The sequence below is a fragment of the Poeciliopsis prolifica genome, unplaced genomic scaffold, assembly GCF_027474105.1.
Source record: "Poeciliopsis prolifica strain line A6 unplaced genomic scaffold, Auburn_PproV2 SCAFFOLD001, whole genome shotgun sequence".
NCBI classification, from domain to species: Eukaryota; Metazoa; Chordata; class Actinopteri; order Cyprinodontiformes; family Poeciliidae; genus Poeciliopsis; species Poeciliopsis prolifica.
The window spans coordinates 24,488,956-24,513,770 of NW_026562376.1; the positions used below are offsets into that span (position 1 = coordinate 24,488,956).

General features: G+C 39.3%; 1 protein-coding gene across 7 annotated transcripts in view; it reads right to left on the reverse strand.

Moving 5' to 3' along the window:
- Positions 1–6,582: 6,582 nt before the first annotated feature.
- Positions 6,583–24,815, reverse strand: part of kif21a (kinesin family member 21A) — a 45,224-nt gene continuing 26,991 nt past the window's right edge. For 3 of the 7 annotated variants that reach the window (XM_055027144.1, XM_055027162.1, XM_055027171.1), the window contains 18 exons: positions 24,656–24,724; positions 23,635–23,780; positions 23,254–23,398; positions 22,298–22,492; positions 21,992–22,093; positions 21,430–21,595; positions 20,984–21,004; positions 18,988–19,045; positions 18,667–18,721; positions 18,381–18,583; positions 16,856–16,981; positions 13,447–13,583; positions 12,860–13,034; positions 11,952–12,116; positions 10,944–11,061; positions 10,646–10,816; positions 10,327–10,526; positions 6,583–9,447 (listed from right to left, as the gene is read on the reverse strand). In XM_055027144.1, coding sequence (XP_054883119.1) covers positions 9,357–9,447; positions 10,327–10,526; positions 10,646–10,816; positions 10,944–11,061; positions 11,952–12,116; positions 12,860–13,034; positions 13,447–13,583; positions 16,856–16,981; positions 18,381–18,583; positions 18,667–18,721; positions 18,988–19,045; positions 20,984–21,004; positions 21,430–21,595; positions 21,992–22,093; positions 22,298–22,492; positions 23,254–23,398; positions 23,635–23,780; positions 24,656–24,724 — 2,343 coding nt within the window. In that variant the 3' untranslated portion in view covers positions 6,583–9,356. The remainder of the gene's footprint in view (positions 9,448–10,326; positions 10,527–10,645; positions 10,817–10,943; positions 11,062–11,951; positions 12,117–12,859; positions 13,035–13,446; positions 13,584–16,855; positions 16,982–18,380; positions 18,584–18,666; positions 18,722–18,987; positions 19,046–20,983; positions 21,005–21,429; positions 21,596–21,991; positions 22,094–22,297; positions 22,493–23,253; positions 23,399–23,634; positions 23,781–24,655; positions 24,725–24,815) is intronic. The other 4 variants (XM_055027153.1, XM_055027186.1, XM_055027195.1 and 1 more) reach the window with 2 other exon arrangements.

Consider the following 24,815-nt stretch of genomic DNA (forward strand, 5'->3'; position numbering starts at 1 on the left):
TTAACAAATATGGAATTTTGTGATGAATTCTTGAAGGTGGCGTTTCAGAAAGAGCAGAAGGTTTTAAAGAGACAGAGACCCAATTTCAAAGCATTAACTTATGAGATCAAATTTAATTTAAGTTATATTTGATACGTAAAGAAATTTTTAACAACTGAAGCATAGACATTTGATCGTGCTGTAAAATGCCACTTTGTCCCAAAGTTTTAGAAATAAAGGAAAATTCGGTCAAGAATCACTTTACCAAACCAGAACATTCTGAAAGGGATTACGGTCCTAGATTTTCTGGAAGTGAAAATTACTGCGCTTATAAAGCAAAAGTAATTAAGGACTTTAAAAGACCACATGAGGATCCGCATCCCCTGAAGCTTCCTCTTGCATTCTTTAAAAAAATAAAAACACTGAGCTGCTTATCTAAAAAAAAAAAAAAAAAAAAAAAAAAAAACCCAAATGATTGGCCGGTAAAAAGAGTCAAACTGTGGCCAAATGACAAAAGCCACCTAAGCAAAGCAAACTCAATTAACCAGCTCAGCATGAACCTGAGAGCTAATTATGGGAGTTTGGGCGCCATCTTGGATTAGTTAGAGGATCCAGACAGACAGTCCACTCAGCAGGTTGAGCACCTGCTTAATTTATCAAATCAGGAGTTTCACTCCCAGCACATGTTGCAGCTCACACTGCAGTAAAAATGAAAAAAAAAAAAATGCAAATTTTCTCAAGTAAAATTATTTCTGTAACACTAGCGTATCTTATTTGTGCTTTCATGTCGCCAAAAGTCTCCGATATAAAATGGTTGCTCGATTTATTGCTGGTTGCTCTTTTTTTTATTATTTAAAAAAAAAAAAAAAAGTTGGAAGAGTTGCCATATGTAAATACGGCAACCTTCCGCTCAACTTGGCCACGCCCCTCTGATGTTATTGGCTCCTCCCACTTTGTTGAGATTTCTCGCCATTTGCCGGGAGTTTTCTCAAAGGGAGCCTATTTGACTATAAAGGGGTTTGAACATGAACTGTTGTCATAAAGTCATCCAGACTTTGACTAGGCAATTTTAAGACGTTCTTTTTGTCTTTACACTTTCAGAGCAGCGCCCTCTGGTGTGCTTTGGATAATTGTATTGCCACATAATCCAATTGTGCTTGAGCTTGAGGTCAAATCCTAACTTTTTTTAATCCAAAAGTTAAAGTCACTTGTTTAATTGTTGCTGAAAATCCAGATCTTTTGTTGAACAGAATCTTTTGCTTTACGGTGCAGACGCATAATTTCTTTATTTTCTATTCCATCTGTGCAGACAGCGTACGCCTGGTGTTTTCCTCGTAGACATGCGTGTTTTGGGATTTTATTTTTTTTATCCCTCTGAATTTAAGTGTATAGTAACACATATGTGCTCGGAGCGATTCCATTTCGCATTTGTTCCTGATGTTCTGTATCTTTCTTGGAAGCCATCAGCTCTGCTTCTCTTCAAGACTCTTCAAAAACTCATTCTGACAGAAGCCTGAGTCTCTCCCCATCTCGCCGGCGCCGAGATGAAAACGAGGTTGTCTTCACCTCCGATTGAGGGATCGCCGACAGCAGGATTGATTTAGGGTTTAGTCTGCACAGGGAGAGATCTTCTTCTGGTTTTACGCCAGCGGCCAGAACTGATCTGCTGATCTGTTCTGAACACTTGTTCATTGAAATAATAATGAGACTGAGTTGAAAAATTTGAAGTAATTGGGAAAATGCACCAGAGACATTGCATGAAAGCTCAGGTTCTTGACACTTTAAAGCGTCTTTTTGTCCTCAGGTGTTCATTTGTTTGGTTCACATCATGTGAGATTAAACTCCTGAGGTCTTTGAATAAAACATATAACACTTTATTTCATTAACTAAAGCAGACCGTCAGGCCGCGTCTGAAATCAACGTGGCTGAAGAGCCAAAATGAGAAAGTTGCTGCTGAGTGCCTCCGTCTGAAGAACAAGTGCCGTATCAGCGGTCTGCAGCGGCTCAGGGAGCGATTCAGAGGTGTTGGATGTGGCCAGTTGCAAAAATGAGAGCAGTAAGAGGACTTAGAGAATGCAAAGTCAGACTCCTTTGGGGTGAAGCGACTTGACAAATGAGCTACATGTCTGGGGAGGCGTCTGATCACTTCCTCTGTGGCCAAGTCAAATAACTCTTCTCTCTCTTCCAACAAAGCACAGCTTAAAACACTTTTTCTCCAATTATCTGTGCGACTCTTTTTTTTTTTTGTTCCCTCCACCTTTTTCTAGTGTATTCGTGACTTTGCTCCAAGAAACAGATTTGAAATGAGTGGGGCACAGAGCTGCTCCAGCTGTTCATATAATTGTTGCCTCATCAGTTTCCTTCTTCCAGTCAGAACCTCCCTGAGATAAACATGCATGTCATCCGTCCTCCATTAACCAGCGCTCGACTTGCAGGACATTACTCACATGTACATACCAAGTCTTTAAAAGGTACGCTGATAAAACGTGCTGTTGGAATGTAAAAGCGGCAGAATATTTTTTGCGTGTTTCATTTCGGTGCATTTGAATCCGTTTTTGAGAAGAAATGTTTCAAATTGAACAGCTGAAAGTCACTCAAGTTGATTAAATTTCAACCAATTTCGAAAATGTACGCATATACAATGGAGACAATTTTGCTAAGAACTGTCCTCCATGTTTTCTAATTTGACTTATTCATTCGTATTACAACCGACAGGATACAGACTATGCAGCTTACCGTTCTGTCACAGATGAGAGACCTGACAGAGCTAAACATGCTAACTAACTAGCGTCTGCAGGATGCCACAAACATTCCAAATGTTACAATTCAACAGTTACATTACATCCACAAGCTATGCTAACTGGCTAAGCATCTAATAATTTTGATGGACAAATGATAAGTTAAGTTTTTTTGGTTATTTGTATCTTTCATATCTGACTGAAACACCTGTCACTTTAAGAGCGGGAAGCCCCTCCTTTTCATTTCTTCTTCTGTGGTGTTGTCTTTCAATTGTTTGTGCCCCTCCCCTTTTGTCATGTTGTCCTGCAGGAGAGGTGTGTGCTGTGGAACAGTAGTTTTCTGTTTGTCCTCGTCAGAATGAATCAAGAAAGCATCCTCTCTAAAGACAAACCGCGTCACGGCCTGATCACTTCATAAAACCAGCACAGCGCAGAAACATACAGTTTCTCTCATGCTCTGGTTCCCCTGTCAAGGCCTCTTCAACTCCAGTTTCTGCTGAGGTAGTTCAGCATCTCTCTCTCTCTCTCTGTGAGGTAAAATGTGCACATCTCTGCATCTTATGAAAAAGCAGCTTATTCTGTTTTTTTGAGGAGAAAAAAAAGAGATATAAATAGGCTTGCATCTCAGAAAGATTGCTTGCCATCGCTGAGAACATCAGAAATTTGTGTAATGTGTGTCCCTAAAGGGTGGAGTGCCTTGACAAACAAGATGAATGTGCAACACAACCTGTTTTTGTGGCTGCGTTGAGGGAAATGATCCTCCGAAGTGTTTAACCCATCAGGTGGCCGGTGATTGGTGCCATCTGCCAGACGAAGCTGCAGGTTTATGGAGCAGATCCTGGTGACCTCCTGAGATGTTCATTAAGCTTCAGACTCTGCTGCACATTTTAGAGCCAGAATATCCAAATTAGCCACTTATTTCCTCAGACGGGAGGAAAACTCCTAATTATAAAACTGTGAAAAGAAGGTAATATGTATGTATAAAAACCATAATCAAAATCCTTAATATTTCTGGTAGAAGCCAAACAATTGATAGAACAGAGAAGAAAAGAAAATTGCTTAAATTTAAAAGCAGTAAATATTTCTGAATTCATAGTTATTCCCAAAGAGCTGAGAGTATAATCTCAGTTGATTCAGTTACCAAAATATTTAATCGTTCAATTGCTTGAGAAATCCTTCAGAGTTTGCTGTCAAAACTAAAAATACTAAGTGGTTTCGCTTTAGGAATGCACTGATTGCAATGTACTGGCTGATCTCAGGTCTTTAAGATCCCTGATCTATCGATTCCGATTTCAGTTGATACCGATTTGCTTTATATGTAACTGACTCCGTCACGTGTCGTAAGATCACCTGTCATATTCCGGTCCTATTTTGCTGAAAAACATGAAACAATAATCAGTGCTTTTATGTGTTGCTGACTCAGACTCCAAAGAGATTGAAGAAAGTTAATAGTTTTGTCACAAAACATCACAGGAGGGATTGAAGAGTTGCTTTGCAGATTGATAAGATCAGTTTTGCATCAGTCACCCAAAATAAAGACTGAATGATCAGTTTGCACCTGTTTCCCTTTATTTTTTTGTTCTCCAGTGTGACACTAAGTCTTTGTGTTTTTCCCACGTTTTCATATGCAACATCCTTCATTTTAAAGAGGATGCACTTTCCTTTTACCACGACTGAAAACAACCTGAACAAATGCAAATATTAACTACGAACCTGAATAACCCCAAGAGTTTACAATCACTGTGCATCAGTATCACATGAGTCTGTTTCAAATATAATTTAAAGCTTCTTATTTTACTTTGATGTTGGCTTAAGTTCTCTTTTACTTCAAAATTATGAAACATTTATTGCAAAATAACTTGGCTTATGTAAAGCTTTTAAACGAGGATTTAAAGGCTGGGATGTTTCATTCCCCTGACTGGAAGTTGAAATCAGGTTAATTATTCATGTCTGGCTCTGTGTGTTTCAGTTAACTCAACAAAATGAAATGTTTACAGTGTCAGTATAGGTGCAGTGTCTACTTCTGCTTCACATGTTGTGAGTGGAAGCTGATCAGTGGGGCATGAGGGATGGTTGCTGATTTTGTTTTTCGGCCTTCTGATGGCCAGACGTAGAAAAACGCAAAGTTATGTTGTCGTTCTCTTCCTGGTTGGCTCTGTAAATGCTGCTACTGCCACCTTGTGTCCACTTCTTTTAGTGGACACAAAAGAAGTGGACACAGAGGAAGAGAACAGAACGCGGCCGTCGGGACAGATCTAGCCTTCAGACATCAGATTCACATTACTGGTCTGTAGCTAGTTTTGGGAGCTAAAACTTTATTTTCACTGGATCTTTGAAATAAGTGAGTAAATAAGTGTAGAACTTTCAGTCCTAATGAAACGTCCGCATCAATCTACTGAGATTGATGCAGCTTTAAAATAAAAAAATGGGTTCGTATGCTTAAAATCATTGTCCTTCTCGTGGTGGTTATGGTTACCTCCAAATATCTCAATAAGATGAACAATGAAATCTTATTGTTGGTAGGTTGTCTGGACAACAGCAGTCACATCCCAAGATCACTGAGATGACTGTTGGGACATGTCAAGCATCATCCGTGACTGTAACCATGGTTTCGCAGTAGAACATAGCCCAAAGCATCACTCTGCCTCCACCAGCTGATGTACCTGAGCCCAAGGTAAATTAAGTGTGTTAAGTTCAGAGATTCAGCAGAAGTGCTCAGCTTCTTCCATTGGTTCCTGGTCACATGTTTATTGGTGGTGGTTTTCCATGGTGGACAGACAGTTTATTGAAAAGTTGATAAGGAGACAAGGACAAAATGTCTACATGGCAGTGGCATTCATCTCATTTCCATAGGTTCATATTGTGTTGTGTGTCTCAGTCATTTATTGGTGAGAAGGATAACAACCTTGTTCCTACTCCTCATGTACAGAACACAGAGAAGGCCCAAAACATGTGGAATTTCACAATGCAATTGACTGAGTTTCTTTTTGTTTATATAAAGTAAGTTAAAAGCAAACAACTTACTTTAAGTCAGTGGTTCCCAAAGATTTTCTGGGTCCCTTATGAATAAAATCCCCCCAAAAAAGATACACAAAAAAATAAACTGGGCACACAAACACATAATTTAAACAGACATAAAGCTTTACACTTATTTTGTTTACAAACTCCACTGAAGTTTATTTCACACTGACACACTACAAACCATCTTTACAGTGAAACTCTTTTGTGTAACTGGGTTGTTTTTCATCCATACTGCTTTCCGCTTCCCCCACACTTTGGGAACCACTGCTTTATGTTAACACAAAATTAAGTCAATGCAAGCGACTTAGGTTAAGCTTACAACTTAAATTTACAGAGTTAGTTTACAGGCAGTATGTAAAGTCTATGAAAATGAACCACACGACCAGCAAATGACAGATTGTTTTCATCCAATCGGTGTATTGCTGGGATCATAAAGAACCAATCACAAGGAACAAGTTAAAATACTCCAGGAAGTGTCAAAAACAAAACTGTAGGATTGAAGAAAATATGTGAGAACATAACATAATATGTGAGAATATATAATTTTTTACACTAACACATTTTGTGTGAACCTTCATATCTGTTGATACTGTTCAGTTGATAATAAAGGCCGTTTCCATTTTGTGTGTTTTCGATAATATTTCCTCATTACAATGCGACATGATCCCTTCTTGGTCAAATCAAATCCCCCAGACCTTTGCACTGGATCCGTGAATCCATCCTGGTCACAGACCTTTACTACAGCACTTTGAGAAATAAAATATGATACCAAGTTTTAAATCTATACAAGATGTTTGATGTGTTTTTAAGCCTTGAATTAAGCAAGCAGAAAAGTCACACATGCTTTGGTGTTTTTGACAGATGGCATTTATTCTCATCAGGCATCTGACATTAGAATCGCTACAGTTTGCCATTTGGGGAATGGCTACTAAACCTCCATTTAAGGAACAAAAAGCAGAATAAAATAAAAACGTAAAACGTAAAATAACTGTAGTTGGAGGGAAAACTCCTGCTAATGCTGCCTGTTGATCCTTCTGCTAAGTCTGGTCCTCTTGGTTCTGCTGTGAGACTGGATTTAGATCAGCGGTCTCACAGCGCCAACATTCAGTTACATTTTTATATATGCAAGTTTCACAAACATCAGATATGAAATGCAACAATTCATACAGCTGCTTTTCCACTCAACATTCATAAGTAAAGGCGCACAGCCGAGACAGACGGAGAGATTACAACAGAGGCCAGAAGCCTTCAGCCACAAGGATCAGAACTGGGAGAGATGAACGAGACAAACTGAAGTACGATGGCGTGTTGGGGCCGTTGTAGATGAGACGGGGAAAAAAAGGACATTTCTGCCCAAAAAAATCTCAAACCATCTAGAAGAACAAGGACATTTCTGAGCATGAGAAGTCAAAAAATGTTACAGAAATTCAGGAATTTTGATGAATCTCCGAATTTTTCTAGAAAAAAGTCTAAACCGTTTTGACTTTTGAAAGGAAGTCAATTACTTGTTTTTTCCACAAGATTTCTTATTCACCTCATTAAAAAAAACTTTTCAAATGAAAATTTCAACTTTTTAATCTCAGAAATGTTACCTTGTTTTTTCTAGAAAATTTTTGAGATTAAATAAAAAACTTAAGTATTTTCTTTTTTGCAGCCAATGTTAAAATTTTGTAACTCAAATCTCCTTGTTTCTTTTTAATTTCTGAGAATTGCAAAATGTGACAGTTTTTTCCACAACAAATTTTTTACTTTTAAAACATTTTTTTTGTTTTTCCTGGTAAATTTCTGAAGTTAATCTAAAAATGAGTAATTTGCTCTTTTTTTTCCTTCCCTACGATGGCCCTAACAGGTCATCGTACTGAAGACCTCTCTTCTCCTAACGAAAACAAAAACATACAGTAAAGTATCTACAGAAAGTAGGGCCATGATATCAGGTGGAACTCACCGGTAGCAACGAGACAAAATCTAGTAGTGCGTGGTTCACAGATTGTCACACATTGACACAAGAACAGGTGGTGTGTTTATAGTTTAAACCTGCTCATATTTAACAATTACATTAGCCTCAAAGCTTAACTGTGTTATCGTGGTTTTGTTTTTTTTACAAGTGCTCAAGTGTTAAAGGAATAGTTCAACAAAGTTGAAGAAGATTTGCACTCTTCTCATTACATTAAGAGGCTAAAACTAAGAGCTTTGCCCTTTAAAAGGCCTGCAGTTTACTTAGACACTCAGAAAAATGAGGGGCTGACTGAAACTGGATGATTCTGGCTGCTGCAAATGAGAGAAGACTCAAAGTTAGTCGTTTTTCAAATAGTTAATGTACATTCTCTAGGATATATCCATGGAGACTGGTTTTAGAAATGCTAGCCAAGCTAACGGTGCTGTTGCTAGTGGATGATGTTAAGTCCAGTTTAAAATGATTTTGCTTTTTGTTTTGTTCTTTGTACAAGAAAGAAACAAAGACAAAAAACCCCATAAACAAACATTGTTTTGTACGTTCTAGTTTTGCAGTCCTTACAGAAGAAATTGGAGGAAGCTCAAATCTGGACCGGCAGATCGAAGCTTCAGAAAAATTTAAGACTTAAAATTGACCACAAACGTCTCAACGTTGATAGTGGGGAAGCATTCTGTAAAAATGGGATTCAAAAAAAAGGAAGAAAAAGAAACAACCAAAGAAATCGATGCAGAAAATGCTTAAAATTCCAAAATTGTACGAGACATGATGACTTGTTTTAAATTAAAAAAAGGTTGATGTAGCTTCAGATATCATTCATATTAGTGGTAACGTCTCAACTTTGCATAAGTTGTACGAATTTGATCGGTGGACTAAAGCTGTTACTCAACAGCAAAGCTGAGATGAAACAGTGTGGAAGAAATCTGATGTGGAAGAAATCTACTAAATGAACTAAAAAGTGATCACTATCAATTCTAAATCTACCAAATTTTCCTCCTACAACAGTCTTCCCAAATCTGAGAACAGTCTTTTGTTTCTGGGTCAGAGTTCATCCATTTTGTCTCATGGAACAGGATTTATTATGCTGAGCTAAACAGTTACTCTAGAACCTGTATCGTTGTGTCTATTTTCAAAGTACAAGCTTCTATGATTACTCTTCTACGGTACAAGCAGAAAACGTGTTTTTCCTTGAAACTGTAATTGCAAGTGGACAGAGTCGGAGTCTATGGCACGTTTCCACAGCGTGGCATGGTGCAGTTCATGCTTGGGTTTTCTCTGCGGTCCAGAATCCTCTCGATGCAGGCGGGGAGCAGCTGCTCGTCTTTGCACCCTCTCTGACTCAGTAACCCCCTTCGAGAGTGTGTCTCAGCGAATACTTTTGAGATTTGGAATGAAACTGACAATCAAGAGAAACTCAAGAAGCTGCAGTTCGTACAGCGGAAAACCTGAAACGGAGCCGTTCCGAACATTGAAATGAAAAAAGTACCTTAAGAGATTATGAGATTACTGAGCGAGTTTGGGCTGAGTCAACGATCGTTTGGCCAAGACAGTGAGCATATTCAGAGTCAGCGCTGGGTTAAGATGTTTGAGGGCAAAGTGCAAGAGCAGCAGCGTCACAGAATGCAGTTATATCCTTCTGGAGTCAACACAGGCGGGTGGCACTGCACTCAGTTACTGGCCACCTCATCTGCATTGTCCACGCCCTCTAAGTTGCTGTCCAGTCCGCCGCGGGCGCGCCAGATCTTCACTGTGCGGTCGCTATGACGCAAGAAAGCAAATGAGCATAAATGGAGTTAAAAATTCAGACAAATGGAAAGAATGCTAAAGTTCATGTTAACCTGCTACAGCTCCATGTCTTGTCTTTTGTCACAAAACCACACAAAGAAAGGTCTTCTCTACTAGCTCTACTTAATCAGTGGATGTGGTGTAACTACCATTTTTATGCTTGAAGAGGTAAAAATGAACAGAACTGAATCTGGAATTCTGACAGCAAAAATTTGAGGTTTTTCGCCTCTTCTGACCTCACAATCCAATATGGCTTCCTTAATGTAACACACAGTCTATAATACACACAGACCTGTACAAACGCCTTGAGCTAACATGTTGCTACAGTGTTTGCATGAAATGCAGAGAAATCAGAGCCGGTCTGCTCAGCTTGCAGACCGGCTAACAGCTGAGCTAATTTTTCACCCTGTAGCATTTTAGATAACTTTATAATAATAACATTGAAATATATGCAACAAGTTTATGAGTTGGATGCTGTGACATGAAACTAAATCTGATTATTGTTTGATTTTTTTCCCCATCCCTCACTCTGTAGCTCAGTAGTTTCAGATGTTGAAAAAGTGGTTAAAAAACTGAAGCAATCAAAAGTATCAGAATGTAAAATGGAGCAATACTGTGGCAGCATGCGTTGTATTTCACACAAACTGGTCCAAACTCTTTCACAGAAAACTGACTCTCTAAGCTCACAGCAGCCAAAGCAAGTTTTGGAGTGTGTGTGTGTGTGTGTGGGTGCGTGTGTGTGTGTGTGTGTGTGCGTGTGTGTGTGTGCGTGTGTGTATATGCGTGTGTGCGTGCGTGGGCGTGCGTGGGTGGGTGCGCGTGCGCGCGTGTGTGCGTGTGTGCTGGACTTACTCGGAGGCTGTAAACAGGTGGCTGCTGTTTGCAGCGATGCTGTTTATGGGGCTCTCATGACCCTTGAGTTCCCCCAGAGGCCCCAGTGTGTCTGTGTGCCAGAGCTTGAGCACCCCTCCTCTGCAGCCACTCAGCAGGGCCGGGGAACTGGGGACGATGCCCAGGGCACAAACCCAGTCACGGTGAGCATTTGGGACTTGCTATGAATGACAATGACACATTTTATTATTCTAATGGTGCAATTCATAATAACAGCATTCAGGCAGCTATTTTAAAGTAGCTTCTTGAAAAAATTGTTTGAGGGATTGGCATTGTGTACCTGCAGTAAGTCTTTGCGATCCAGATCCCACTTTTTGATTCCGTTGTCGCGGGAACCGCTAAAGAAAATGTCCCCCTGGACCACCAATGACTCGATACCATCATAGTGGGGAGGCTCAAAGTTGTGCGTAGGGCTGACGCTCCCCAGAGAGCCTTCACTTACATCGAATAACTGCAACAGCAACAGACATCTGAACAACTGGCTACTGTTTTGGATCTATAGGTTTTTTTCTACCAAACACTAGTTGTCAGAAAGAAAACAAGTTAGACTGTGTTACGTTACGAGCAAAGAAACCCACCTTAATGTAATGATCCTTGGACCCAGTGATCACCAGGTCTTGGTTGTTTCCAGACTGATCCACAGTCAGACACATGACGGGACCCAGGTGGCCCGTTAGCTTTCCGGTGGAAACGAATCTGAGCAAAAATTATACATAATGCCACTTAACTGTTCCTCCCAGAACCACAAAGAGACAGCCAACAGAAAACCTGATTACATTATTATTCATCATATAACAAAGGGGAAAATGTCACCAACGCAGCAGGAGCTTTATACACCACACTTTGTAAAACATAGCTCGCTCCTAAAGTTCAGAGAACAAGTTTGGCTGTTTGCGCCCAGAAAATGACAGCATATTTCCATCTTGTGTTGTTTTACTCATTCAAGGTGACGGCTATTAGCAGAGTTTATTTTCCAACAATGGATAAACAGGCAATCCATCAAAGCCAACAGCAGGCAGCTGACAGTGACTGATGGAGGCTGAAGATTGGATTCTGTCTCAGTTTCAGTCTGAATTAAGTTGTTCAAGCAGTGAAAACAATCAAACTTCAAGTCTCTTAAATGTCTCCATGTTTTGTCACACTACCACCTGAAATTTTAAAGTACTTTGTTGGGATTCTGTGTTACAAGACCAACAGAGAATAAATAATTGAAGTGGTTAGAAATTGATACCAATCTTAATTTTTGGAAAGAAAATCTAAAAAAGGTGACATCTATTTGTATTGAGAAAACCTTACGATTCCAGGTGCAAGTCTTATGGGGTGGAGAAGAAAATTGTTTGAGCCTCAAAACACAGAGTGCTCAAACAAGTGATTATTTTTCTTGACAAGTCTGTCAAGAAAACTAAAAAATACTAAATATATGAGATTAAATAGTCCAGCCAACATGAAATTTAAGAGCTGGGATAACTTTATTAAAGGCTAAATTAGAAGGCCTTTATTTTAGATACACATATGCATGTGGACGTCCTGAGAAGGTAAATAAACATACATCAGTGGATTAGAAGAGAAGCGTAAAGGCAGCCTACCTCCTCAGATCCCACACCCGAACTGAGTTTCCAGCAGCAGCATACAGAACCATTCCATTGGGATTGAGAGCAATTTGGTTGATCTGGTTTTCCCCTGACGGGATGGTGACCGTCCGACTGGTGTTAGATGCACAAATATCCCCAATGTTGACCTGACCAGAGGACCTGGACACAGAGATGGGAACTGATGAATATCTGTGACCAGAAAATTTTCAGCTCACTAAACAGGCTCTATCATATTTCGCCCCAAACTTCTTACATGGGATTGTCATGTGAGACGGTTGATATTAAATTCAACTCAGAAATACTTTATTAATCCCAAGGCTAAATTAAATGTTGCTCTAACACATATTAGCCAAGTTTCTTGGATAATTTCTTAAAACCTTTTGCTGGCAAACATGTTCAAATTTTTTCAAGCAGCACAAGGGACAGTGATGGACACCGCCAAGCAAAAAGATATCTGCCTAAAAAAAGATATCCACCCTAAAACACTAATCATAAACCTTAGCTCCACCAACACTAAACGGCTACGCCGACATAGTATTTTGCAGAAGCTAAATCAAACCATTTGTCATGAGAACGTGGGAAGACGCTCAAAACAATTCAAATGTGGATTTATGCATGCATGCATTCAATCGTTTGTTATATACTTTAAGCCATTTGCTTAATAATGTTTTGTCCAAGAAAAAAAAAAAGACGGAGGAGGGGAAACAATTCTGCTGAGTAAACAGTTTCCACCCACTTTAAAATAAGAAGATGAAAGTAAAAGTCTAACTACTTAAATTACAGTCTTGTAATTTATCTGGAAATTTTTTATTTAGGAGAAGCTAAATGCACTAAATGTTTTCAAAGTTAGCTCCAATTTAAGCCCATTAGCAGAAATTGAACACATTGACCATCCTGCTTACGTTAGAGTTCTGATGCATTTGGCCGAGTCCCTGATGTCCCACACTTTGATGTACGAAGTGGAGACGGTGAAGACTAGACTGGAGCTGTAGCGGACCGACACCACGTTGTTAGGGTGGCCTCCCAGGGACATTATTTCCTGACCCGTCACCAGGTTCCACACTTTACAGGTTCGGTCTGCAAGAGGATCCAAATCTGTTAATGCTGCCACTGTTTTAAATCATCAGAACTACAAGATTAAAAAACAAATGCAGCAAATATTGATGTTCACACTGTTGCATGATCAAAACATTCAACGCTTTCACCGTTAATAATTAGAGGGAATAGAGTGAGCTGTTCTATAATAACGTCTCTTTTCATTATGCTGAAAAGCCTCTTCGGGAGGAGAATTTTCCTTTTACACAGAAAGTAATTTTGTTTCATTACTTCATTTATCTGCAGCCTTCAACCCTGTCAGCCTTTATATAACAGCTTAACAAGGAGTCAAGCACTAATAAATGAACAGGGGAATAACATGGAGACATGAATGGAGTCTTGATGAGAGATGTGACGGCTACAACCAAGAGGAGTGACAACTGGAAGCATTAACCTTTGGATCCGGTGAACAAAAGGTCGTCGGTGCAGTCTACACACAGCACGGCTTTGTTGTGTCCCTCCGCCACGTGAACGCACTGCAACGTCGCAGAGCGGCTGCTCTTAGTGGACGGCACTGGGTTAATAACGCCCCTGAAAAACACATACGCACATCACTATAGCGATCAGCCAACTTGTCACTGTGTAGCCCAATTATCAGAGAGGAGAAGAGAAAGGAAACACACCCAAAAACATGCAAGGTACCGAGCTCTCAGAGCCAATTAACACACAACTGGAGTACATATCTTTGTTGTGCTGAGAGGAAAAAATTATTGAAACACACCTAAGCAGAACCAGATAAATTATGTTAATCGCATTAGCTGGTTTAGTGTGGGTCACTGTGACAGAAGGAAACCCCAAAAAGGGCAGTCTGTGTTCAAAAGCCACCTCAAGTGGTGGATCACAGGGTCAAACTTTACTAGATATTTACATAAATAAAAAAAGGTGGTACTTTTGTGGGCTGATGGAGAAGGGAAGGAAGAAGGTGGAGGATTCTGTTGGAGAACAGGGTAAGGCATTCGTGCATCCTGGAAAGGAAGAGAGTCCGGCATTCCTGAGACGTGATTGGCTGCTGGTTTACACCTTAAGGTTTGTGACATCATGGTGGCAGCCTACACTGCACTCCATGCCAAACATTAGGAAGCGACTTTAGCTTTCTGTCCTGCCTCGTGCTAATAATTTGGCAATGGGACCATAGATGTTATTTACACATTATGTTATTTTGGTCTTTGTGAGCATTCAGACATACACCAGGCTTGGTTTGGTCACTAAAAGTTTCTGCCACACCATCTGTAAGGGGTAAAGTTGATTTTAGCTCAAAGTGAATTGTCCAAGGTTTCCTTCAACTGGATTGCTGCTTCTCCACGACAACCTGTTTAACATTTTATTGTCAAATATCTAGAAGTCAGTTCTAGAAACATCTATTTTAAAATAGGTAAAATGGCGTTGTTCCGACCTACAAGTTAAAAAAACACAAGGTATTATTTTTATAGTCAAATTCTCTTGTCTGTTCAATAAATTAAAAAATGTTGATTCTGCATTCGAGGACAGGTCTTTGTGATAGTTGCACTTAAAAAAAAAGTATGTTGAAACCATCTGTTCAGATCAGCTGGTTCAAGTCCCTAAGAGCAGAATGAGTGGATTAATTATGTGTGGTTTACTCACATAATAAGTCCACTCAGTAAATTCAGCTGAGGTTTTGTTATACATTTTTACTTTAGTTTGCTAAATCCGTAAAATAGACAACAGTAAATCTTTTAGAACATTTTCCATCACCTAAAACAGACTTGAAACTAATTTCTGTACTTGCAGAATTCCATTCCTGATTTTTCTAAAATCGTTTAATCAATAGAAATTAATTTGTATGAAACAGTGACTCAACACATGTTCACTGACTATCCATCAATTATACCAAAACTAAACCAAAAAAAATGCCCTACACCATCACTGTAATAATATATAATTTTACCGGTTTAAATGAAATTGTTGCCAATCTAGGTCAAAGCTATTAGATAATGTTATACATTATTTTTGCAAATATTCCCATAAAAAAAAAAACTTTTTCAAGGTCCTATAGTCGTGCTGTTCCATGCCTACTTCATAATTTGTTATGCAGCATACTTATGTTACATTTGACTTGATGTTTGCACACTGCAATAAAATCTGTTAAAAACATTCACAATTAAATAGGAAATTAGGTTCCAAGACAGAGTTGGAAAGGTCAGCAACACTTCCCAGTTCAGCTGCTGCATCATTGAAGAGTGTGCAAATATGTTTACACTCAGGAGGAAAGAGTAGGAAGACTGCAGCAGAGAAACCCATGAAACAATAACGTCACTTCTAGGATGTGCTGTCAGCCAGCAGTGTCTCTCTACAACACACTTCATGTTTTATTTAAGGTAAATGAGGCAGCGGGGGGAACTCTGGGTCCAGCAAAACATGAGGTCAACTTCAAATAAATCCATCTTGCATATCTGAATGGTGGTCTGCAACGTCTCAGGATCTTATCCAATGTTTTCAGATGTGAAATGAAAACCTGAAACCTATTCAACCCCTATCGCAAGCGCTAATGTTTGTTACACACTAAGAAAATTATTAATGATGACAAATAAGAAGATTTGCCATATGAAATGTCAGCGATAGCTTCAGGCTGGTGCCAGTGTAAATGTCATGTTGTAGTCTGGAGGCTTTTTTTTGGTTGGTGCCCTGCTAGCTTAGTGGTCAAAACACAAACTGTTTAACCGCTTCTGTTCCACGGCAGGCACCTCAGGAGTAGTTATTTATATCCATGTTATTATTGGATCACCTTTCTGGAAGTCAGAAAATATTGAATCAAAACATTTATAAAGGGGCAATTTTATGTAATTTTCTAGACACAGTGTCATTTTATAGGACAATCAAGTAACTATGTTTAAATGGTTGTTAAAAATATGTTTTTAAAAAATTATATAGATTTCAAATATGGCTTAGAAGAAATATTGCTTTGTAATTTAACACCTTGAAATTGGGCCTCCGTCTCTTTAAAAAATTCCCATCCCTTATGAAACCTTGCCTTCCAGAAGTCATGTGGCTCCTCCAGTAACATTTAACAATGCTTTTACCAGAGTTGCACTGATAAATAACTCCTATAATGAGCTCAGCATATGCTTGGTTCCATCAGGTGTTTGCTCATTTCTTCTGGCTAGTCTGAAGGAGCTGAGAGGGTGAGAGGGGTGGAACCTCGGAATCTTGGCAACTGCAGCTCACAGGAGGAGCTTCGTCCAGGAAGGCGGTGCTAGGTCCACCCAGGCGTTCTACACAGCTGAATGGTTGCTGTAGGAAATTAAAGGATTTCTCAAAGATGTATGAAAGAATCAAAACAACACTACAGGTGAAGACATAACATTATAACACGATGTAAACCTACAAAAGATTTACTTAATTGTACACAATATTGCCCCTTCAGTAGGGAGTTAGTTTCAATGGATTTTATTTTGGGGTGTCAGATTAGACGAGATTTGATGAAGGTCTGTATAATTTCCTTCCATTTTGAAGCTATGGTCTCCTTTGTGATGGTTTGAATGTTTAAAAAGAAAGCAAGACTCATAAAACTGAATTCATAACAATATAGATCCAAGGAGCATCAAATGCAGAGTGATAGGCCAAAGTCAGAGCCAGCAGGAATGAAAAGAGTCATTATGACTCAAGGAAGAGTCATAATTTCAAGGTTAGGGAGCAAAATTATGTTGAGTTCAGAGCACAACTGGTTTGGAAAACGCTTCATGCTTCTCGACAGCAGGAAATTGACAGGAGTATTAGTAGAGTTAAGGTACTGTAGCTTCACCTTCTTACAGCTTTCCAGCCATAAGGCTCCAACAAGCTCTTACTGTTTATTCTCCTTGACCTTTGCCCTGTCAGCCGCTGCTTGTGCCTTTTCATAGGTCTTCCTGCGAGAGAGTGGGGACGGCTCTGGGGTTCGCTTCTCCAAACCTGACAGAGTTCTGGAGCCAGAGCTGAGTGTTCGGTTGGACCAATTGTTCAGAAACACAAACAAGAATATTTACAAAGCAGCAGTTGGGACACGTCAATCCAAACAAAATGCTGTAGAGATGGAGCATGCAGCAGAAACACAGTTACCTGGTACTGTAAGACCCAATAGAGGGGGTGTTCCTTGCCAAGCCCATGTTTACTAATAAAGACACTTCAGGTTTTTGTTATACTCTAGCAGTTAAAAGTGTAACTAGTGTTGTGAAGTAAACTGATTTGAAGCAAGGATTTAAAAAAAAAAGGAGAAAGCAGTCTGGTTAGTATTTTTACAAGAGATGCACCGAGAGATAAGTTGGTATTTTCACACCTGATAGTAAGGCATATTTGGTTTGATTAAGGACCAAAATTGCAACATTTGTTACATTTCCAACTGGTGTGCTTCTCTTTAACACCGCACTGCATTAAATGATCCTTTTAAAAAACCAGTTCCCCTCCTCACCTGTGTTGGCGCTGCACCAAGAACCACTGAATAAAATGAAGAAGACACAGAACACAACTTCCTTCTTCATAAACATAAACAAAAATGGCGTACCGTCAGATTTTAGCGGTTGTAGGATTTCTCTTTTGTCTTTGGCAAAAAGACCATCAGCCATTTTCCCTGCTAGCGCTAGTTTGTTTTGGTTGTATTTACCCAGAATGCCCTGCACTTTAATCCACTTCCTGCTTATGGAGCAGAGAAGTCTTGTATTAGGTCACTATCTGCCTCAGTGAGGTGCTTATAAATGAAGTAAAAAAATAAATAGAAAAAACTACACAGCACAGGAAATACACAAAAGAATTGCTGTTGGTAATGCTAACTAGGCAGAGTGATAGGCCAAAGTCAGAGTCAGCTTAAGACAAAATATCTAAGATGTCAAGAATTTAATATCTTTGTTTTTGAATATTATTCAAAACCCAGAGTGGTGGCAAGCCTCTGCTCCTAATAAAAATAATTATGGATCAATCGTGATGGTAATGCTCCTGTAATGGAAAAGATGACAAACTGAAACGTAAGTTGTTAAATGATCTTACAATAAAAAGTGCATATATCGTGACAATTGGACCCATTACGTCACCAGGTGATTGTCTATTTTCAACTCTTCCCTGTATTGGAAATCAACTTAAAAATCTCTGACCAGTGCATCTCTATTTTTAGTTCTGATACAGCCATAAAGAGCTTGCTTTTGCATGGGACTTCAAGAAAGCCATGCATGTTTTTGATTCATAAATCTTGTCATGCTTTTATATCTGCTTGGGCTAACAGGTGGTGTTTTAAAAAAGAAAAAAAGACAACCAAACTAATAAAGCCGCAGTCTCCACCATGCAGCAGCATAGAAAACTGTAGATGTGAACCTGTATGTGGAAGAGAGCTGGGCTTGGACTTACATGCTGCCCATTTTAGAGGAAAAGCCAGGGGAAAGAGCTGTGTAGTCTCTGACTGATGGGCCCGACAAGTCCATGTCCACTCCACCTCCATCTGGGGTTTCAGCCAAAGACAGCATGGGGCCGGAGAAGTCAGCGGGCGCATCACCGGCCGATTCACTGTTTGCATACAGAAGCTCCATCTGAGTGGTGGTCCTTCTGCGGGCCTGTGTGGAAAAATCCACCAAAAAAATTAAGCCTAGGTAACATTTATAATCAATCAGACATTATGACTATAATTGAAATGCACCTTGCTCCTTGTTTTGGACTCCCCACAAAGTTTCATGAGGTCCGATGCCAATGTGCTACAGAGGAAAAGGAATAAACATCAAGAAGTGAACTTGAAGTTCACTGCAGGTAAAGCGAAAAAGGACCTCATACAAAATAAACCAGGAGAAACTTCAACATCAAAAATCAATTACAGTATACACTGCCACAACAACGAAAAATAGAAAAAAACACAAGAGACATGACAACCCTCAAAATAACCCACAATAATAAAAGCATCTTTAAAGCAAAAAAAAAAAAAAAGAAAAAGTAAGAAGCCGTTTTCCTTGAAGCATTAACTCACGTTCCTTCTGCTGAGGGACTCTGGGCTGACTCATCGCTGCTGCTATCATCCCCATTTTCTGTCAAATGAGATCAGTGAAGAACATCAGAGCTCAGTGATAACTATCACTGACTGTGATGACAGTCTTTCCTGGTAAAAATGAGATTCCTGCTCATCTTCATTAACATTGCATCACTTATTGAGTTTTCATATCCCATTTTCTGCTTTTTTGTTGCAGCTGCTGATTAGGGCTTCTACGCATCTCAGCGGATTAGAATATTATAAGAAAAGTTCATTCATTTCAGTACTTCAAGAGTAAAACTTGTTGCACAGATTCATTATGCACATAGTGATATATTTCAAGTGTTTGTTTCTGTTGACTTTGTGGATTATGCTTCTAATCTTGGCCCAAAATCGGAATATTTCCAATTTTAAAAAATCCTAAGAAGTCTTAGGGCCAGCCATGTTGAGGAATGGTGACAACTTGGCAGCTGTCCAGCAGAGAGCAACAACAAATTCAACAAGGACAGAAATCACAAAACATTCTAAAAATGTTCAATTCGCTTGCAGAAAACTTGCTTTCTTAGGTGATTGTTCCCTCTGGTATTGGATGTTGCTCACTTGTCTTACTGGATATAATGTCATCAGCTCAGTTGTTGCTAAACAACAGACATAACAACAGACAATATCTGGTGATTGTAACCATGGCATTCTACTTCCCCAAGTGTTGTAACATTTTATTTCTGTCTGGAACTAATGGAATATTTCTGAATTGAAAAAGGTAGCTGTTAAAAAGATGCACAAACAACAGAAATATCAGCAGCTTTCACAGGTTTATGAAGCAAAGCACAGTCAACAGTTTGGAAGGGTTGTGGACGGCGGATGGAGTCAGTGCTTCAGGAAAACACCACACACAGATGTATCCGAGAAATGGGCCTCAACAGCCACCATCCTTGCGACAACACTAGGAGCTTTCACTGCACCGTAGCAGCGGCACAGGATGATTGTGTCCATGCCACGACACATGCAAACAGAGCCATCCATTCATCGTCTATCGTTTCATCCTGGGAGGCTCATAAGGTGGCCCCAGACAAGTACTGGTAGCATGTTCTCTATAGTACATTGACATACTTTCAGCAGGCTGGCATTTCTATATTACAAATGTAGTTTTAAAAATGTTTGCATGCAAAACAATTTCTGGTGAACTGAAATTTTGATTTTGATTTCATACGAGTCATTAAATTTGGTCACTTTCCAAAAAAAATGGCCTAAACCATAAAAAATAAATGAATAATTAAAAAAGATCACCTCTTTCTTGCCAACAGATGCATTTATGCGATCATTATAATAATAATCAAAAAAATCACTTTTAGAAAAAAATGATTCAGGCCAACATTTTAGGAAGGTGACCTTATTAACTGCAGTGATGCTTGAAATATATCACTGTTATTACAATAAATTTAAGATCTAAAATAAAAATTTTTTACTGAAATAAATCAACTTTAAAAATATTTTTAATTTATTGAGATGTGCCAGCAAAATGTGAAAAGAAAAGAAATAATCGCCATGCTTTTTTTTTGATAGTCAACCTTGTTACTTGCTGGATCCACTGGGATCAATGAGCAGGAAAAGATGTGAAGTCAGGGGTCAGCGTGTGACCTGGTGTGTGAGGGCTGGGATGGAGGTAAGAGGTCAGAAAGGTTATGAGTGTGAGAAATTATTAGGTTGTCTCTCCTGTTGAGACCGGTCCATGTAGTTATTCCTGTAAAAAGTGTTAGCAGGTGCTAAAGCATGGAGGCCGTAGCACATATCAGCTGGAAGGGAGATGGGGGGGAAGGGCGAGTGTTTCTGAATTAAGGAACAGGGAGAGGAGGGTCAGCTGGCAACTGTAGGGAAGCTTGGCTGCACTGCACCTCATGCACCTGCTTCTCTTAAGTTTAGTTAGTTCAAAAAAAGTGCCAAAAGTAGCAACCATGCATTCATAAGGAGCATTAGGGTCTAATGCGATTTCACTTACCAATTGGGAAGTTACCTAGCTCTGTGAAAATATGAGAAAGCAAAAAAGAAAAACATGGGGGAAAACAAAAGTGCACAAATCAAAAAACAATCCCCCAGTAAAAAACAAAAGGAAAATTCAGAACTAAATACAGCATACTACTGAACAGGCTGGCAAAATACAAACAAGAAAAAATCAACAGGTAGAGCAGTGCAGAAATGTTTTTTCTGCTGTAGTATCAGTAGTAAATATAGAAAGTAATAAGGCCAGCTTCTGTTCAGCAGATGGCAACAGGCAAGAGCATCTCTCCAACAGTTCAAACATGCAGCTGACCAGCAACCCAATCCTCTTCCTGAAAGCACAAAACCCTTTCTAAAACTAAACTGACAAATGAGCAAACGTGTCAGCGTCCTACTTCCTAAGATGAAATTGGAGATTGTCAGATTAAAGTTGAGGATTTGTTGTACCTTGCAGAGCGTTTCCCAGCAGCGCGTCCAGCTCCGGGTTGAACTCTGCCTTCTCCTTCAGCATGTGAAACAGCAGCTGGTTCTGTGTGGCGCTGGTGATTTCAGTCTGTTTCAGGCGGCCCTCCATCACCTTCACCTGAGACTCCCGCTGAGCCGCCTGCAGACCCTGAAAAGGTCATGCCCTTTACATTAACCACCGTTTTATATTTACCCGTAAAAAAAAAAAAACTATTTATTTGTCTTTAGAAATTACTGGTTCTATTGTAGGCACACATTTATATCCAGCTAAATTATAAATCTAGAAACCAACTGGATGACTTCTCTTGTTACTTGAAGATCTAAAAAACCTCTTCAATGACTAAAGAGCACTTATGACTATCATATCCTGAACGCCTGAAAATCTCCACCAGCATATGCAAAATTTGAAGTCATAAAGCATATTGGCCTAATGCATTATTATGCTTGAATGTCTTAAATTACCACATTAAGATCAACTATTTTTACATGTAGTTACTGCTAACAGAGCAGTATTGGTGTCTCCTGTTAAGGTGAGGAGTGGTACCTTGTTAATTGCCATGGACATGAAATGATCCAGTAGGAAACGAGCTTCAACCAGAGTGCAAGAACCAATAACAGCAGAGACATCCACTGTGTCACCCTCCTCCTGAAAAAAAATACTTAGTCATTAATTCTTTATTATTTTGAATTATTGATTCTTTAGCAAATAAGTCCCACGTAGGCTTTAGTATTTCTCTGGCTAGGTAAATACAGTTTGGCATAATAAATTCTCCCATCTAGATATTCAAGCTATTTGAAAACCTTCACTAGACTCCTCCAAACATACTTCAGAGCCAGCAGCCCTCCTTACCTTGGTTTCCTCCATCTGCATGATGTTGGCCTGACAGTCGGCGATGCTGTCATTAATGTAATCAATGTTGGCGGTCAGCGCATCCACTTCCTCGTTGAGGGGGAGCACGGTCTTCTCTGCCTCCAGACCCTCCCTCAACAACCGGTCCCGCTTCCTGATTACCTTCTCCTTTCGCTTCGTCAGCTCTTCTCGTTGCTGTGTTGAAAATATCACCAACAGTTATTTAAGGCTCTTCATAGAACAACTTCTGAATGTGACCCTTTACATTAACCACTGTGAAATTGATGGGGAAGAGCAAAAATGAAAGATATCAGATGATTCAACTGTCTATTTTTAAGCCATAATGCACTAAGCTTTAGTTTTGCTAGCACTAAAGCATTTTCAAGGTTAGCCATGTGCAAATTAGCAGAATGCTAATATGTTTTAAGCCTAAAACAAGAACAATTTTACAAAATTAACATGAATCAGTCTGGCCATTAAAAATAGCTGAACTTTGAAACGGATGTGTCTTCAGTTGTCACCATGCCGTTGGCAACAATTTACTGAAAATAAAATTTAACACAAAATTTATGTATTTAATCATATGTTTTAAAAAGATAAATCAATAGGAATGCATCAGTTAGAGGGGCTTTGATGTGCTACTATAAGAGAACCTTTACACAATCTTATTACAATCTGAAACCTAAACTTTAGCCTGACAAAAAAAATAAAAAGAAATACATGGAATATACTGGATTGACAAAATCCATGACACAATTTAAGATTCATGTTTTAAGGCCAACTTTTTAAATTAATTTTAGATATTTTAATTTTAGATACATAAATTTGACTTTTAAAGCATGAATTAAACTTTCCCCACATGTTCAACAACCCACAGGTAGTGTTCTGGCTCCTGTCAGCTTCATTTAAAACCAAAGTTGAAATAAAACATCCCACTGGGTGCGTCATGACTTCACCTTCAGGAGACGGTTCATGTCGGCTTCCATGTTAGAAATGGTCATCCTCTGCATTATAACGTCTGAGATGCGTCGCTCCAGGGTCTGCCATTTGTTACGAGCGACTCTGGTGGAATAAACACCAGCTGTGCGCCTGTAGGAGGACCTGGACACACGGCATCGTTCATCAGTCATTCAGGCTCCTCAGTACATACATAAAGGCAATTGTAGCTTGAAATTTTTTTAAAAAGAGAAGAAATGTGCATCATTTTCTTTGCACGTCACAATATTGCACCAGTTGGTGCAATTTGTGACTGAACTCTATATGGTACTGTTTTGATTAGATCAAATCATATTCAGGTTCAGTTATATCTTGTTAGTAGGAGCCATTTGCAGCCTCACCATGTGCCGTTTGCAGCCGTGCTGCTGGAGGAGTACAGGCGTCCGGAGGGCGGGCGGTGACTGGAGTCTTGAACCGTCTCTGGAAGGTTGACTTTCCGGACCACTTTACCTGAAGTGGGCCTCACCTGCCTTCTCAGAGCAGTCACCTGACAAACACACACATGCCAGACATAAGCTGAGGCAACATGGGATCGCAACGAGTTGGCGAAAGAGGACAGTACTAAGTAGGGCCGGTTTTAAAAGGATGTGGACCCCTGGGCTGGAAGCAGTTTTGGTGCCCTATCCATTTACAAATCCAAATTACAGTATATGAACATGTAGTACTATAAATCAGTAGGTATGAACTGATACATTGTTGGTTTGACATGTCTTATAGCTAATAACTCCATGTTATTTACATGGCTATAAATTGACTATAATATTGATTTGGTATACATTTTGTGTTTTAATAGATTTCTATTAATGTAAAGCATTTTGCAACACTTGCAAGGTTTAAAATTGATTACTGTTTATATTAATAACAAATCTAAATGATATAAGAAATTATTTGGGCCGGTGAGTTTTATACAAAGTGAAGTGTTTGCAAAATACACATTCATAAAAACAAATATATATAAAAAAAATCTCTTAGAGACTCCCCTAAAAAGTTGCCGCCCTGGGATACTGCTCCTTTAAGACTGGCACCGGCACCAACTATTAACAACACTGCTGACAATAATATAAATAAACACTTTTACAGAAGGATTTTTACCAACTAAATAAATAGTTATATCAAAGTTAGATTTCTTTTAATCATATGTTAATATAAGATTATGCCATTACATTAAAACTGGATGCATTTTAGTCTGTAAAACTTTTATGATGATTTGGTAGGACTGCATTTTCTAAATCATATGCAAACCTCTTTAAAAAGTTAAACAACTGCATGCTTGAAACTTAATCAATCACAGCAGAGGAAAACCACATCCCCTCCCCTCAGCCAGCCTGTTAATCTTCCACCTTTTGTTCTCTCTCTTCTCACCTCCTCAGTCTTTCTCCTCAGAATCAGCTCCTGCTGCCTTTTCTGAGCCTCCAGCAGCTTCAGTTGATGCTGAAGGAGAAACAGCGTCGTTACCAGAAGTGGTTAGAATAAACTGAAGCATTTTCTATATCATTTCATGTTGCTGCAGCAGAGTTGCATT